Consider the following 17,711-nt stretch of genomic DNA (forward strand, 5'->3'; position numbering starts at 1 on the left):
TATTTCAATACGAATGGCCACCTTCCCTTTTCCTTCTTTCCGTTCTTCGAATCCAGAGCACAAAGCCATTTTTGTTGTTTGTCCCATTTCTTTTCTTTGTCATCCCTTTCCTTTTCCAACAAATCTCCCAGGATCTCAAACAAAAAGGATTACCATTTGCATTAACCACAGCTCAACCCTTCATATAAATACAACCCATAAATATATGACATGTTTGAATTTTATTTTCTACATGCTAAGTACATAAACAATATTAAATTTGTGTTAACATTGTATAAAAGTTGATGTTATTGCGTTTAAATTTTCAAAAAGCTTTCAAAATTTATATAGTTATATACATATTGCATACCTTTTTTATACGATCATATACGAAAAATGTGAGAATTCTAATCCTTGTGCGAGATATACATATTTCATACACAAAATTTTGAGCAAAAAATTTAAGCCTTGAGCCGAGCTTTCCATACACAAAATTTTGAACGAAATTTTTAAGCTTTTGAGCGAGATATACACATTTCATACAGCTTTTCATACACAAAATTTTAAGCCTTGTTTCGTATATGTTTTGTAAGAAATTTATCATTTATGTTTTGTAACTGAAAAGTATCGTCATATTTTGTAAGTATACCCTATTTTTATGTATATATACATCATTCTCCCAACCTTAATAGAGTGTACGCGGATCTTACTCCGTAGATCCTCAGCATAAGGGCAAACAATTCAAAACAACATAAAAAGTCGAGGTAAAATAATATAAAAAGCATGAAACTATCTGGAAAAAAGATAGTTATAACTACAATAAATGCATACGATAATCGAAGCACAAGAAAATAATCAATAGTCGCAGAAATCGAAAGACAATAAACTACAAGAGTAATACTACAAGTCTACAACTACCAATTTGAAAGAATAAGTAGGATAGTGTTCATCTACTTAGTAATTTTCTACCTTAATTCGTGTCCTCCATAACCTCTTATCTAAGGTTTTGTTCTCGGCAAGATGGATCTGCACCATGTCTTGTCTAATCATCTCTCTTCAATACTTTTTCGGCCTACTTCTACCCCTCCTGAAACCATTTATAGCCATCGCTAATACCTCCTTACTAGGACATCCGTGCCTTTTCTCTGCACGTGCTCGAACCATCTCAATCTTGGGATATTAAAGAACTTGTAGTTTAACTCATAGTCACCCTAGAAAGAGAAATTTATGTCTGTCTATTCGTCTAAAGATGGTCTAAGAGAAAGTGAGGTGGCACATCTTATAAGCCAGTACTAGTATTTACTGTTTGTCAACAATAAAATTAAATTACTGACAGTAGGAATTAAAGGACAATATTAATGTAAAAATCTTTCTTTAATTGTATATTAAATGTTTTGAGATCAAATTATGAGTCATGTATGGACTAAGATTACTTTTAAACATTTATCAAAGCTGCTTAGAAATATATTTAACGTACTGCCTTGAACCACCTGACACAAGAGGGCAACGTTTATCATTTTCTCTACATGATACGAAAAAATTACATTTTTTTTTCTACAACAAAATCATATTATTGATATAAGAAATAAATGCCAATATTATTGTAATTATTGTTGTTATTAATTTTATAGCTATTAAACATTTATAAATTGAGATGGATTATTCCAACTAATTATTACTTTTAAAATTTTGAATAGACTCAAAAATTATCCCCGCGATGTCATTACTCATTAATTCTAGTGATAACTTACTACTTCCATATAATACTCCCTCCCAAGACCTTACTCAAAAGATATTAATTAATTTCAATTTGTTTACCGGTGACGTGAATTTGAAACATTAATAATTTCGCAAGTTTTTAATAAAATTTATACATTTACAAATTGCAAAATTACTATACGATTTTCACAATAAAAAAGTTTGCAATTACTTAAAAATTGCTTAACTACTACATATACTGAAAAATAAAAAACACGTTCGCCGTCATAACCCGTTTGGCTTGACCCTACTCTCAATAAACAAATGTTCCTTCTGATGATTATTATTCCGCCGGAGTAACAGTTTCGTTACCGGAGATAACAAACAGACCGTTAACAACTTCACTATTTTGTTATAATTTTAATCAATGGAAACTTTATTACCGGTTAGTACTTTCCTTGCGAAATTCAATTGCTTAATTTATACTTTTTTTTTTTTGTTTTTTGTGTTGTCATGTGTTTTTTTTTTTTTTTGATGATTCTTGGCATGTGTTAATATGGTTGTTAGTTGTTTGCTTCATTAAAATGAACATCGTTCACTAATGCTTTTATTATTTGTATAAAATTTGTAATTTGAACATGGACAGTTTTTGGTATTGAGTTTTTAAATAATCAAAATTGTGTTTTCTTGAAAGTGAATTGGGAGGGATGGAGTGGTTTATTGTAGAGTTTGAACAGTTAATATATTTAAAAGGAAGTATACTGCCAGCAAATGAAACCCTAGTGATTCTGGTAGTGTTTAACAGGGATGCTGGTTTTCGAATTACGCCCCACCCCTCTTTAAAAAAGAAACAAGAAAGGGATTGAAGCAAGCAATAGGCTGGATTCTATTTTAGGGTACGTTCGGTATGAAGGAAAATGTTTTCTTGAAAAATGTTATCCAGAAAAATAAGTGGGTTTCTTACTTATTTTTTGCGTTGTAAGTGAAAATTATTATCCTAATAGCATTTGTATATAATCTAGACATGTAGGGTGATGGGTGTTGGGGATGGGTTTAGGTGGTGGGCGGGGGTTTTGGGGGTTTGGGTGGTGGGTGGGGGTGGAGGTGGAGGTGAAGATGAGGTGCGTTCGAGGGTGGGGAGGAGACAATCAATGTGGAATGCCACTTGGTGAACTTGTTTTCCCTACTTTCATTAGGGAACTTATTTTCCTAGAGAAAATGTTTTCCAAAAATTTTGACCCAACCGAACATGAAAAAATTGGAAAACTTCCTCCATACCGAGCACACCTTATGCAGTCTTACTTTTCCTTCATATTCCCTTAAACCAATCAAACGTGTGTCCTCCATTTGTTTATTTTTTCCGTTGCGCATTTTGGCTATTGATGATATGCTTATTGAATCTAATTTTCACATGTTACAGAATGATTTAGTCTTCACCTTCTTGGAAAATAAATTTGTCAAAGGGTGTCCCATCTTTCAGATTGTATTTTAGTTTGGTTTGCAGCAGCTCAACACATTTGTTACATTCGTGTTTATTATTTTTGCTTGTTATAGCTTGACACTGCGGTCCTACTACATCAAAACCAAAAACTCTCTCAAAAGCTAGAAGCTCAGAAGATTGAGATTGCGGTTCTTGAAGATAAGTTTATTGAATTGACGGATAAACAGAAGCCATATGATAACATTCTAGCGGTTATTCAGAAATCATGGCAAGAGGTATTTTATTTGATTCCAGTATTTGGATACTTAAGCATGATATTACCTAACATGGATTTGCGCTCTCTGTATGTGTATTATGTCTTGGTATTTTGCTTTTTTTAAAATTTTTGCTTACAATCCTGCGCTGGAACATTTCTTTTGAACCGAGTGTCTATCGGAAACAGCCTCTCTACCTCACAAAGGTAGGGGTAAGGTCTGCGTACATCCTACCCTCCCCAGACCCAACTCGTGGGATTATGCTGGGTATGTTGTAGTTGTTGTTGTATATGCTTATTGTCAGCCTGGTCCTCAAAGTACACACAAATGGGCACTTATTTAGACAAATGTATGGACATGTTTTTCCATGTCCTGTATAGTATTGCATGTTTTTGAATGGAACTTTTGACTTGCTTCTTTACTAGTTGGTTGCTGAGTTGGAAGTATGTTCCATCCGCACAAAGGATTCATTAAGAGATGGAAATGCAAGTAACCATCAGTGTAGTACAGAATGTGAGGAGGCTTTCTTATGTCGCCTTTTACAAACTGGTGCAACTGAAAGCAGCTCTGCTGTTAACTCTGTAACTCAAATGGAAAATGAACATAAGAAAATGGATGATGAAAAGATCATGAAAATATTGCGGAATATAGTAGCCACTGTAGATGACATTTGGCAAATGAAGGACAAGTTGTGTGCTGCAGTTCTCAAGGCGCTTCCTGAAGACGGTAAGAAGTTTTCAAATGCTTTATCTTCAATTCAAATGAGATGGCCTTATTCCTTCTCCAGCTTTAATTTATTTTAATTTTTTGCTCTGTAGGATCATGCCTCCAAAAGTCATCGAATGATTTACATATAGGAGTTAAAGATCTCAGACAGGCAATAAATGAACTTCATTTGAAGCATCGATTCCTGGCTGGTGCATTACAAAATCATAGAGATACTGATGCTAAGAATAATGCCGAGCTTAAGTGTTTAAGAGGTAACTCCTTATTCTTGAATCAAGTTAATGGTAAATATTTTGACATTTGTTATTGGAAAACTCAGAATACTCTGGAATTTTGAAATATTACTTTGTAGTTGGTCATGGTAGGTGGCAACTTGTTTAATTTAGTGAATACTGTTTACCCAAGCATGTTGCCTTTGTTGATGTTTAAACTTAAAATGTTCCTTTTTACCGGCAGAGTTCTGGTCACTTTGGCTTGATTATTGTAACTAGCACTTTTTTCTCATTTTATATTGTTATTCTGGTATGATTGTAGTGTGTAGACTGGCTTTTGCTTATCAGAGTTTCTGAGACAAAAGGTGCATAGCCGGTAGAACATTGACTGCTAATTGCAACCTTTACCTTTCACCCCAAAAAAACAGCTAATTGTCCTTTTCCATTTGGCCTTAAATTTCTTTGATTATCCTTGTGAAGTTTGTCAAGCTTCATCTTAAATACAGGTAGGAAGCAAGAAACAATCTGTATTCACCTTTATGTTTAAGTAAATGAAAACAATCTCTTCTTTAAATGAATCTTAAATGCATTAGTGTGATTAATCAAATGCTTAGTCAGCTAAATTATCAGAATTTGTTTCATGTGCTTTTTCTGATTTATGTGCTTTTTCTGATTTATTCTATGGGCTTTTCAATCAAAACTGTCAACTTTTGCTAATGCCATCATGAATATTGATTTCCATATGAGCTAGATGTTGATTTTTGATATTAACTTTCGTTTCTGGTAATATGAAGGGGAGTTGGAGAAAACCATTGCACATTTGGATGAAAGTAATAGCAAATTGGCAATTTTAAAAGCAGAGAAAGATGCTGCCAAGGGGGTCCTCTTCCCTATCTTGAATCTTGGAAATAAGCATTCTGCTAATGATAAGGCGAGAGATAAGCAGAGAGACATGCAGGATATGGAGTCCACACTTAAGGAGTATTTGGTAATTTACTGGTTTGTGCGTCTGCACTCATGTTTGGATCCCACTTAAGTAGGTGAATGTATTATATGAACAAGATCGTGTTTGCAGGATCAATCCTCTTTCAGTTTATTCGAACTCAAGCGTCTTCATGAAGAAAGGATAGACATATTGAAGCAGTTGTCCAACTTACAGGTACACTTTGGTTTGCTTGATCTCCTTCCACTCTCTTCGTTGCTAGTGTTCTCGCTGTTTTACTATTGTTGCACCTCATTTGTTTGCTTCTTCACTATTGGTTTGAATGGATACTTCCTTGACAGAACAAACTAAAGAATGTGAAAGCCATATGCTCTTCCCAACCATATGCCTTGGTTAAAGATCAACTTGCGAAAGCTAAAGAAGATGTATCTCTGTATCAGTCCCTATATGAGAAACTACAGGTTGTAGCTGGTTGGTAGTTCGATTGTATTTGTTCTTTATTTGGTTTATCTTGTTGAAGGGGAGCCTTGGCGTAACTGGTAAAGTTGCTGCCATGTGACCAGGAGATCACGGGTTCGAGCCGTGGAAACAGCCTCTTGCAGAAATGCAAGGTAAGGCTGCGTACAAAAGACCCTTGTGGTCCGGCCCTTCCCCGGACCCCGCGCATAGCGGGAGCTTTAGTGCACCGGACTGCCCTTTATTTGGTTTATCTTGTTGCTAATTTTTTGTGATTAAACTAGGTGGAGAAAGACAATCTTTCGTGGAGGGAAAAAGAAATGAATTTGAAGAATGATATAATTGATGTTTTTCGGCGATCTTCCACCGTTGCTGATTCCAGAATAGCCTGGCTAGAAAAGGAGATACAAAAACACATGCAAGAAAGAAATATGATTGAGGCTAAGCTCGAAGAAGCATCAAGAGAACCTGGTATATAGAAAAGCAGTTGTTGTTGGTTACTATTTTTAACCCTTAAAATGTGTACTCCAACATGGTAACATGCAGCAATATTTAATGATAGATGCCATTTGTTTCAGGTAGGAAAGAAATTATCGCAGAATTTAAAACGTTGGTTTCTTCATTCCCTGAAACAATGGGCAATATGCAGAATCAACTAAGTAATTATAAGGAGACTGCTTCAGATGTTCATTCACTACGAGCTGATGTTCAGTCACTTAACAGTATTCTTGATCGGAAGGTTTTGGTGCTAATCCTCTAACTTGTACTATTCCATTATTTTTCAAATGATCATTTCTTTAAACAATGCTTTTGTTTTGCTTTTTAATAGTCAAAAGAGTTAGAAACGTTGTCTGCCAAGTCAGCTTCCCAAGTGACTGAAATGCTGAAGTTGCAAGCTATGGTATGTTCAACCTTGCTCTTGTCTCTCTGTTGCAATCTTTCAGCATCTATTTCCGATCTGTTATTCTTGCTGGGTTCTCTATTAATTTTAAGTTAGTTCTTACTTCATTGTATTATGTCACTTGCAATTTTTTGGCCTCTTTCGTGAGAGTTTTTGATTTCAGGTGCCTGACAAAATACAAATTATGACATTAGGCTTTGGTTTAAATTTCCTGGCGCAGGTTAATGATTTGAAAGAGAGTGATATGCAGTTAAAGCTCATTTTGGAAATGTATAAGCGTGAATCTGCTTTCTCAAGGTAAGACATGGTTGGATGTTTATTGTGATCAAGTGAAGTCACTTACTGTTGAAGAGTTTCCTGGTGCACGCTTAATGTGTTTCGTGTGATTAAATGTTGACTGTATTATTAATTAGCATGATTTTAGGAGATTTGCTTTTCCATTTGTAGAGTAACTATGAAATAAATTATTTCCTTTTTATTGTAATTGATTGACTTTCCTTAATCAATTAGGACTCACTTGTATAAATACCCTTTTTCATGTGATGTAAAGACATGCTGAAAATCAAAAAAACCCTTTTCTTTTTCTCAAATTCTACATGGTATCAGAGCCATTGGTGCCTTTTGAGGTGATTTTTTCTCCCTCGCAACTATAGGTTGGGTCTAGTTTTCTCCCTCCTTGAAGCTGTCCTCAAAGGCTACTTCCGGCTGAATTTTTTCGAGATTCTTTCTTGCTTGGGTTTGTCTGTCAAATTCGAGCCAACCCACCAATTTTCAGTTTGTTTTTTTATTTTTTTATTTTTTTATTTTTAAAATCACCGGAGATAGGGTTCCAGCGAGGCAGACCTGGTTTTCGGGCGAGATAGATCTGTCCTTCAATTTCTTTTTCCAGTTTTTTTCTTCTTCTCTGATGGACTGCTTTATAGATAACTTCCTTCTAGAATTTTCTGATTTGGAGACCTGTTAAAACTATGTGTGGAACGACTTCGGGCGAGACTGTCTTCGGATGAAATTCAGCATCTTCCCTGACTCCTGCCCAAACTTGACTCGCCTTCTGTTTCCATATCTAATTACGTGCAATCAGGTACTGCCTTAAGTGCTCATCGTAATTCATGGGTTGTTGATTTTGGTGCGAATGACACATAACAGGCTCCTCTAAAGGCTTACAAAACTACTCCTAGTCCCCAAGGGAATTATGTCAGAATAGCCTACTGGAAATTAGAACTGAGCAGTATATAGGGAAGCGACCTTACTGTTATTTTCATTTAATTTTCGCATTATATACATTGGATTAGTGTGATGCTGGATTTTCTCAAGTCATTTGTTTTTTGAATTGGTCTGAGATATTGTGGCTTTGCAATAATGGGTTACCTTGGAATTTGTTATAACATGTGTATGTATGAAACTGAGGTGCATCTGTTAGGGATCTATTTTAGGTGGTTTGATTATATTATATTTATAATGATAACTAATATGTCGATGTGGAAAACGGTTGGCTCTCTATATTTCTGAATACGACATGCTTTCATCATGCTTGTAAATTAGATCTTATTTATCTGGACATATCACATTGACAAAAGTTTCTTATGGTGCTTCTAATTGCATTTGAGCTGCCTAAGGTACTTTTGAGTTTTGACCAATCGAATGTCAATGTTTGACCTTGAAGATGTTTTTTGGAGATAAAATATATGGGTGAATATTCTTTTTGCAGTGAAGTCTTACAAATATGTTTGCAGAAGCTCTTCTTCTACTTCGTAATGCTGAAATAGCATTTAGTGTTCTGTGATAGAATCCTTGCTGATAAGCTGTTGAATTTCATCATTTAGCTACATAGATTTTCAATGGGCATATATTTACTTGAATGGATCTTTTTCTTCACTAAGAATGCTTCCAAACATTACCATGGTGACTGCAGGGATGTTTTTGAGGCTCGGGATTCTGAGTACAGAGCTTGGGCTGGTGTTCAGAGTCTGAAGACTTCTCTTGATGAACACAATTTGGAATTGAGAGTGAAATCTGCTATTGAAGCCGAGGCTAACTCCCAGCAGAAGCTAGGTACTGCAGAAGCTGAGATTGCAGAGCTGAGACAGAAGCTGGATGCTTCTAAAAGGTCTGTTGCCCTCTTGTTATTTTGAATGATGAGTCCTCATACTGCTGTTGGTAGATCATTCAGAAAATTGTCTGTGTGCTTTAACAATAAGATGACGTCTTCCTAACTAGGAGCTGAAGTTAATATGTACTCCCATACAGTGGCGTACATAGGATTTTTCGTAAGCAATGTCGACATTTAAGAATACAAGTGAAAAATTTATATAACAACGTTATGTTAATAAAAATACTATTATGAAGACTGGAGAACAGTTTATTTTTCAAACCAGGGTTTAACTTTAAACTTTATAACTATGTCCAGTTCCTCATTGGACAAGTAATTTAATCTCTACAATTTTACCTAAATCGAATCTGGTCAGTCTGGTTTACCTTGTCATTCCTTGACAAGGAGTTGGAAGTTCAAATCTCGCTAGCAACATTAACTTATTTAGTACAAACAAAGGGCCAGTTACGAGAAAGTGTTAAAAAAAAAAAAAGAAGAAGAAGAAGGCACAAGGCGCTTGCTGTAGCTTGAACTTGGGAGGTTTGTTGCAATAGTGAAGCGCTAAACCAACGAGCCAACGAAGCTCATTTGGTTAAGCAGTGTCATTTATATTATTTGTACTGTATTCCGTTTTTCAAATCATGTATATATGTATATATATTTACAAAACGTTTTCGACGAAGGGGTGTCGGGTGACAACCCTGGGCATAGGGTGCAGCCGCCCCTGCTCCCATACATGAGAACTCTCCTAAGTAAGGACTTGGCAAACGACTTGCCATGCTTTCTGGGCTTGACTAAGGAGAAAGTATTGGTTGTTGAGGGTCACAAGTCCACTATTTGTATCCATGCCTTCATTACAACTTCCAGCATGTTTGCCAATCAAAGTTTCTGTAGCGGGGAACCATGTTCTCATCAGGAGGTGTTGGTTTTGAGAGAGGACCTTGGACTTTGGAGAGAAAGATGGTTCTGGAGAGCCTTTCTTTTTATCAGTTTGATAGAACTCTTGTTTCTCTTGTTCCTTGTAATAATTAACTAGTGTCCTGAAAATATTCACGAAGATTGTTGGTTCTCGTTACTTCAGGGAACGGTCCAGACTCTCGGAAGTCTTGAAGTCGAAGCATGAAGAAACCGAGGCCTACCTATCTGAGATCGAGGTCCGTTTACTGCTTAACTTGTGTGCTTATAGGTTAGTTATATGGAAGTCGGAACATTAGCCTTGTAAAACAATCTGAAAGATTAGAGAAATTCTTTTGTTCCAGACAATTGGGCAGGCCTACGATGATATGCAAGCTCAAAATCAGCAGCTCTTCCAGCAAATCACAGAGAGAGATGATTATAATATCAAGGTAATCTATCTGACAAGAAAGCCTTCAATCTCTTTAGAATGTGTAAAATTGGTTGAGCATGGGGCTTTCATAATGGAGGTCTCAGGTTCAAAATCCCCTGCCAACGACAGCAGGGGATTTGCCTTCTGAGTCGAGCTCGTCGCACGGGGCTTGCCTAGTGCGGGTTACCTCTCCTGTGTGGTTGAGCTGGGTTTACCCTGTGCGCACCCAAAAGGTAGTGGCTGCGGGTTCCCATGTCATCAAAAAAAAAAAAAAAAAAAGGGGTAAAAATCTTATACTATTTTATGTACCATTAGTCACTTAAGATAAATAAGTACCATTAGTCCTCCCTGTTTTTTTTCCTAATTGGTGAAATCTGAAATTTGTTCTCAATTTAGATGCTTCATGAGTCAATTAACTTCTTCATGTGAAATGAAGTTCATCTGTGTGGTAGAGTCACTAAAATTAGGGAGAAGTTTGGTTTTGATATTTCTCTTCAGACTTCATTTGTAAGATGTAAAGTATTTATGATGCTGGTCTCCAGCGATTAACTTTTGCTTTTGCTTTTACATCACATGTCAAAGGAGAAAAAGTGATTAATATTGCAGAGGGGTGTTCATTATTTTCTGATGAATGGTTTACATTGGTTCCGGTGTTAATAATTTCCGATGCAAGTTTGTTACTGCATCTATATTGGTTTACTATACCAAGTAGCTCTTCTATGTCTAACTGCTAACCACTACTACCCCTCCAGATGGTGACATCCCGATCTACATTTTTCATTTTCATCAGTGGTTGTCACCCCACTGTACCCGGCTACTATTATTTTTTGTTTGTTAAAGATCAATAGTATTACTATCCAGCAACAAGGGGGTGCTGTCAAATATATATGTAATTGACTGTGTGGATATTCCCAGAAGTCTTTTGCAACTCTTGGTACCTTCTTGGTACTTGGTCAATAAACCTTTACCTTATCCAAAAGAAAATATATACAAGGGTACAAGGGCTTTTTTCAAGAAACTACTTGTGAGAGAGGAATGTACTTTCCCCCATGACGCTATATGGAGTCCTAGAGCACCGAGGAAGGTGTGTTTCTTTGTATGGTCCGCGGCTAGGGGCGTGATCTCAATGACGGAGAATCTGGGAAAGAGGAGGATCAACTATGTCAGTTGGTGCTTTATGTGCAAGAGTACACGTGAAAGTGCTGATCATCTTCTGTTGCATTGTAAGGTGGCTAATTGGTTATGGAGGGTACAGTGAAGGAGGCTTTGCAAAGTTGGACTCATAGGAAGGGGAAAGAGAAGCCCTAACAGCATGGAGTGTTGTCCCCTTTAGCAATCATGTGGGTCATTTGGAAAGAAAGAAATAGGAGGTCATTTGATGGGGTGGAACAAGATTTTGTAAAATTGCATAGGAGTGTTTTGTCTCTAGTTACTTTTTGGTGTACTTACGAGGTCCCTATTTGTAGAGAGGATTGGACCTCTTTTGTTGAGGACCATATTTTGATGTAGGTTATCTTCTTTGGTATATGGCTTGTATACGGAGATTCCCTAATTGTCAATAAAATTATTTACCTTATCAAAAAAAATATAAAAATAAAAAATACAAGGGCCAGCATCACTACTTGCACCAATAAAAGAGTACAGAAACACATCTTTATTAAATGCTAATTACAGATTCGGATTTGCTTTCCGTAAAAACGTTGACTTGCTGCTACTTCCATGGCTATCTTTCATCAGCCATTATTCTGTTATATGTATTTCTTTGGGGAAACTACTTAGAACTATATAACTATACCTAAATGAATGAAATTAATTTAGCAGTAAAGAATTTTGGAAAATCTTTGACTGTAAGAATGCTTTCAACCAACTTGCATGGAACCTTAGTTTGTCAAAACGGACTGCCTCGCATCCATGGCAAGGAGCCTGTAGAGTTGGTAAAAGACCTGGAAGTAAACAACACAATTATCTCATTACAATTTCTCAAAGGGTCAAAGACGTAGAGTGAAAGAAACGGCCGAGGTATAGCTGGGGCTCAAAGCACAAATATAGTGTGAGAGAATTACTGTAGAAAGGCGCGTAAGAAGAAGAAAATAAAAGATGTATATACATATGGTCAAGAGTAATAAGCAGTTTCATCAAAGATGAAAAGGCGAAAAGTTCGATTGGGTTTCTGGAGCAAAGTGCAGACAAAGTGCTGGCCTTGAGAAAGAAAGGCTCAAATGGAAAGGGAGATAGAATATAATATGTAGTTCAAGAATCAAGAATAATAACTATAGACCCAAACAACAGTTATCTAGACAAAAATAATAGAAAAGATCATAATTATTAGGTGAAATATTTATTGTTTAGTGCCAAATCTCTTCAAGAAAGCTTATAGGCGATAAGGCGTATGCCTTAGTGCCTTGAGGGCTGTACTGAAGTGGCCGAGGCACGGACAACTACTTTACACCTGGCTTCAAGGCTTAAGCTCGTGTAAAGCGAGCCTTTGACAAAGCTGAAGTCATAGACATTTACAGCTTTGTGTTCAATTGATTTTCCCCCAGTTCTGTGGCGATTATGCATTGTATTTTCTTGTGTTCTTTTTTCCCTTTTCCATTTCAGTCATGGTAGTTCTGGTCTGAATCTATAACAACCTCGGTTATATTTTTCTTTTTTTTAAAAAAAAAAAAAATTCAGAATGCCTTTTTGTTTTCAAACTTATGTGTATGCATTACATTGTGAAACTTATCCTATTAGGGTATTCTTTTTCTAGATTTTCACGCACTATTGGCTGTGTAAATATTTCTTCCTCCTTGTGGCTGTTGTGAGATCCTATTTTGATCAGTAGGGTAAACACTTGGCTAATCAATAATGGATTGATTGGTATTACCATTTCAAAATGCCATTCGGTTCGCTCAATTTGCGCTTTATTTACGCGAATTCCCATTGTTATCCATTCTCAATAAGGCAGAGTAATGTCATCGTAAATGTGGCATTAACTTGTCCCACGCTTCTTTGACCCCCGGGAGATTCCAGTATTGCGTTGGGCATTACGACAAATTTAATTCTCATGCTCGTATTGCCGGCAAAATTTCCATTGTCCCAACTGTTACCTTCATCCAAAAAAAATAAATAAATAAAAAAAATAAAAAAAAATAAAAAACCTTTTCTTGGACCACTAATTTAGATACATTCCTGTATCTTTGAGTTGATATGTTGGGTTTTAAGGTGTTCCCCGTCCACGAACTTTCATTTTAAGGTGTTCCCCGTCCACGAACTTTCCTGCATCACTTCAACATCTTCAAGCATACTCTGAAAAACGTTCTGTCTGCTTTACATGATTGCTGGCATGCACACTCTGAATAGTCATTGGTCTGTTTTATTTTCTGTTCCGCAGCTTGTTTTAGAGGGAGTACGGGCAAGACAACAGCGGGATTGTTTGGCCTGGGAAACTCAAACCACAGAGAGAGCAGTTGAAGATGCCAATGCAGTTGTCAGTTCCTATGAAATGAAAGCTGCCAAAATTGATGACCAGGTAATTGGAGATCTTCTCTGAAGTGCCAAATGTTTTATATTTTCTCCAGACTTGAAGTGTGTGTATTTCCTTTCAGTTGAGGGGATGCTCAGACTTAGTTCAGAAACTTGCTGAAGATAGGGTTCAGAGTTCTCTTGCTTTGGAGAACACTCAAAAACGGTTGTTAGATGTAAGAAAATCTTCCCAGCAATCGCAGGAGACACTGGAAGAATTGCAATCCAAGATTGACAAAAGTCGAGTTGATCTTGCACAGTTGCAGATGGAACTAGAGAAAGAAAGGTAATTGAAGGTTACCCTTTGTCTGCATGCCCAGTAGCAATTTAGTTCTTAAACTAATCTCGTGCATTCCTTTATTATCTGGTCCTCACTTTACTTGGCTAGGTTTGAGAGAAAAAGAGCAGAGGAGGACGTGCAAGCTCTGAGGAGAAAGACTTTACGTTTGAGATCACACATCGAAGGGTCATCTGTTCTTGAGAAGCTTCAGCAGAAACTAAGGGAATACAAGGAAATACTCAATTGTAGTGTTTGCTTTGATAGGCGAAAAGAGGTTGGACCAACTGACCTTTTTCTTATTTATTTGGTTGATCAATATCAGTTTGGTGAAGCTGAAAGTACCTATAAAATGTCACATCTGTTGTCGGATGCATTGTGCAAGTTTGTGATCTTGGCAGCAGATGAGAAGGAAAGATTTATGGGTTCTTACTTTAGATTGTTTATTGAGATAATAGTATGCGCTATCCAAGAGATTCTTCAGTGACAAGATCCTATGGTTCTAAATTTTGGGAAACAACCAATAGCGAGACTGAATATCACTTATCCAAAATAAAATAATAGTACATCCTAACCAAACATGTGATAGCCAGTAGGCTGGCTACAATATAGATATTAAATTTGTTATGTTATCGTGTCCGATGTGGATAAGCATAGTGATGCACTTCTACCATTTTGTGAGATTTTAAGGGATTCTGAGTGCCAACTTATTACAGTGATTGGTTCAATTTTGGCATGGTGATAATAGAACTAGTATTCTCCAATTTTTTTTTTTTTTTAATAACGGTGGTGACCTCGACTATTCCACCGGTACACTACCTCCCCACTAGCACAGTTATGGGGTAACTTTGCTTATTAAGATTTATGGTTTAGGCAGGTGAGAAGAAATTGCCCAGTGTTTTTTGTATCTGTTGGTATTTGATCCTTTCTCCGTAAGGTTTGCACCTACTTCATTGACCACTAGGCCATACCCTTGGGTACAACTATTTTTCTCCATACATGTAATTATCTCCGTAGTGAGGAAAGAATTTAACTTTGCTCGACTCTTTATACTGATATCTACTCTCTGCTCCGAGAGCTAAGATTTCTTTATTACATTACAGGTTGTCCTCGCGAAATGTTACCATCTCTTTTGTAATCCGTGTATCCAAAAAATTGTTGAGACTCGTCACCGCAAGTGCCCTGTTTGCTCTGCAAGTTTTGGAGCAAATGATGTGAAGGCTGTTTATATCTGATCAGGAACATGAAAATGTCTGGGACTTTCCTGATGTGAAGCAAGATTGTCGTTCATTGATGGTCTGGGCATATTTGTGCAGGTAATAACATAAAATAGAAACTTTTGCCGGTTGTTGAAAGTTGATAGTCTGCATGGATTTGCTGGTGCTGATCCGAAGTGTCCAAGGTTGCGGATTTTGTTAATTTGACTTCCCTTGTTGCACTTAAGTTCATATCTTTGGTTGCTATTGTAGATGACCACGTTATTAAGTCCACCAATGCCTCAAATAGAGAGTTTGCTTACCTGTTGCAGCCCCCTCCGCCGCTTCTCTTTTTTTTTTTTTTAAATATATTGTAATTTTTCATAGTTACTGCCTGAATAGGTAAGTAGTTCAAGTAGTTCAGTACTAACATGTTCTACCTTGACATTAGCAAGCACAACTGCAAGATGCAGCATTATGTATACTTGTTGCCTCAATTTCTTAGCAATCGTCTCAAAAGATGCATATAATTAATCTTCTATTTTTTCATTTGATTTACCATGGTCTTGTGTCATCAGAAAAGAGGATTGCTAGCAGATAAATAATTTTGGGCGTTTGGGAAATGTTTGCTGATTTTGGCAAATTTATTTTGCTCTGTTAATCAAGTTTTCGAAAACAAAATAAACATTTTAAAAAAAAAAAAGGGGAGGGAAACTGCTTGAAAGATGTTTTAATGTGGAAACAACCATTGCAACTTTAAGAAACAGCTAGCAGACGTGTTTCAGATTTTGTAAAATTATACACGAATGATATTGGAAAAGCTGTCCAAACTCGAGTAGTTGGAGGGAAGAAGGTAAACACTTTGATGTTGTCTAGACGTGTTAACTGTAGGAATTGCCATTATGTAACTCTGTTGACGTTGACTTGTATCAATTAGGCGTTTTATTCGAAAGCTTTATAAAATTATAGTACAAGCTTTATGTCTTATGGTACTTCGGTTGAACATTGCCAAGCAGTGACAAACCATTTCATTGTCTGATCGGTCATTATGTTAAAATGTTTTTATTATTATAGAAGTAGATAGTGTATTGTCAGCAAAAATTTCATCCTATTTGCTATGCCATAGTAGATCTGGGTAATGCATCAACTATGCTCTCTAGCAACTGCTACTGATGATATGACTTAACAATCAAGATCATTACTCTCTACGGTTCATAATATGAATCAACTTTGCCTTTCTGTTTTTGTATAAATACGTGTCCACTTACATAACCAAGAATTAACAAATTAATTATTTTCTTTGAGATTTATCCCTATTTAGATAGATGACTATGAATTAACAAATTAATTATTTTCTTTGAGATTTATCCCTATTTAGATAGGTGAGTTTCTATGTAATTAAGAAATTATATTAACTAGGTAGTATTTAGTTAAGGATTTAGTCAAAACACTTTTTTTTTTTTAAGACTTTAATATTTTTTAAATAAGGGCCAAACAGCGCTATTAGTCAAAACACTTTTTTTCTTTCTGTTAAAGGCTAAGAGGACAATTATCTTGAAGCGGAGCAAGTAATAACTTTGGCAAATTCAAAAGACGCTAGCCAATCGAGTGCGGAGGGTGTTGTGCTCGTCTTCATCCGTTCCCGTTAACGACCGCAAAGCCCTACACTGCTGCTACTCGCTACCTCGGGTATCCCATCTTTCATAAATTACCTATTAAATGGAAAGTCTTCTGGCAAATACCTGGGATATCCCATCTTTCATAATTATCTATTAATGGAAATTTTAGTTCATTATTGACAACCTGAACACAATGTTTGCATGTTAGAAAATTAAGCTATTCAATATGGTTGGCGTACGACTTTAGGCTAAAGCCTCTCTGAGCGGCATTCCTAATCATGTTATGCAGTATAGCTTGCCTAGCAAGACCACTAACCACATTAATAGATATCAAAGGACCTTCATCTGGGGTACCACTAATTAATGTTAAGGAAAAAGATGTATCTCATAGAATGAATCCTATCACTAAGCCAAAACACACTGGGGGTTTGGGTTTTCAAAAGGTTGAGATAAAAAAGAGAACTTTACCAGTTGGGTTAGCTTGGAGAATGCTTAAGAAGCCTAACATTTTATGTGTGAGTGTTTTAGCATTGTACTTAAAAAAAAAATGATTAGGATGGCCAAAGTCTAGAACGTTGAAATGCGGTGCACTAGGGTAACAAAACTAGTTTTTGACTGAGATGGATTCCAAATTATGACTCCACAAAAATAGTATATATGGACCTCTAAACTTTACAGAGGATGCCATGAAGATTTCATGCCTCTTTTCTAATGGAGTCTGGAACTTCAACAACCTCTCATTTCAACTTCCAAGTTCCGTAATCAACATCATCCAAAACATAGTTGAAGTAACCACATTGGTGACCGACGAGAATCCTGGACTCCTTATAAGACTTAGGTAATTCTATTCCCTTTGAGCTAGTTTTTGAGGTGTGAGTTAGACCCAATGCCTAATTTGACATGATATCAGAGCCAGGCCCGATCCGGTGTGGACCCTCGGAAAAAAAAGGGGCGAAATTCCCCCGGATCAATTGACCGGTCCTGGACCGATGGGGGGTGAAATTGCCCCCGGTCCATGAACAATGTGCACGCTCGCATCGAACAATGGACCCCGATAAAAGAATGTCGTGATTTGGGCGGGAGGGG

General features: G+C 36.6%; 2 protein-coding genes across 2 annotated transcripts in view; one reads left to right on the forward strand and one right to left on the reverse strand.

The window, feature by feature from the left end:
• Positions 1-17,711, reverse strand: part of LOC132034144 (dephospho-CoA kinase) — a 103,155-nt gene that overhangs the window by 83,781 nt on the left and 1,663 nt on the right. The window lies entirely within an intron of this gene.
• On the forward strand, positions 1,908-15,564 carry LOC132034142 (E3 ubiquitin-protein ligase BRE1-like 1). The gene is made up of 18 exons (XM_059424407.1): positions 1,908-2,122; positions 3,232-3,393; positions 3,798-4,098; positions 4,191-4,352; positions 5,105-5,298; positions 5,386-5,469; positions 5,595-5,714; positions 5,994-6,180; positions 6,288-6,448; positions 6,539-6,610; positions 6,831-6,907; positions 8,523-8,717; positions 9,781-9,853; positions 9,959-10,045; positions 13,403-13,540; positions 13,617-13,819; positions 13,922-14,087; positions 14,914-15,564. The coding sequence occupies exons 1-18, from the start codon at positions 2,105-2,107 to the stop codon at positions 15,043-15,045; spliced, it is 2,532 nt and encodes an 843-aa protein (XP_059280390.1). The 5' UTR covers positions 1,908-2,104; the 3' UTR covers positions 15,046-15,564.

This window comes from Lycium ferocissimum, chromosome 10 (genome assembly GCF_029784015.1).
Source record: "Lycium ferocissimum isolate CSIRO_LF1 chromosome 10, AGI_CSIRO_Lferr_CH_V1, whole genome shotgun sequence".
In the NCBI taxonomy this organism is placed as follows: Eukaryota; Viridiplantae; Streptophyta; class Magnoliopsida; order Solanales; family Solanaceae; genus Lycium; species Lycium ferocissimum.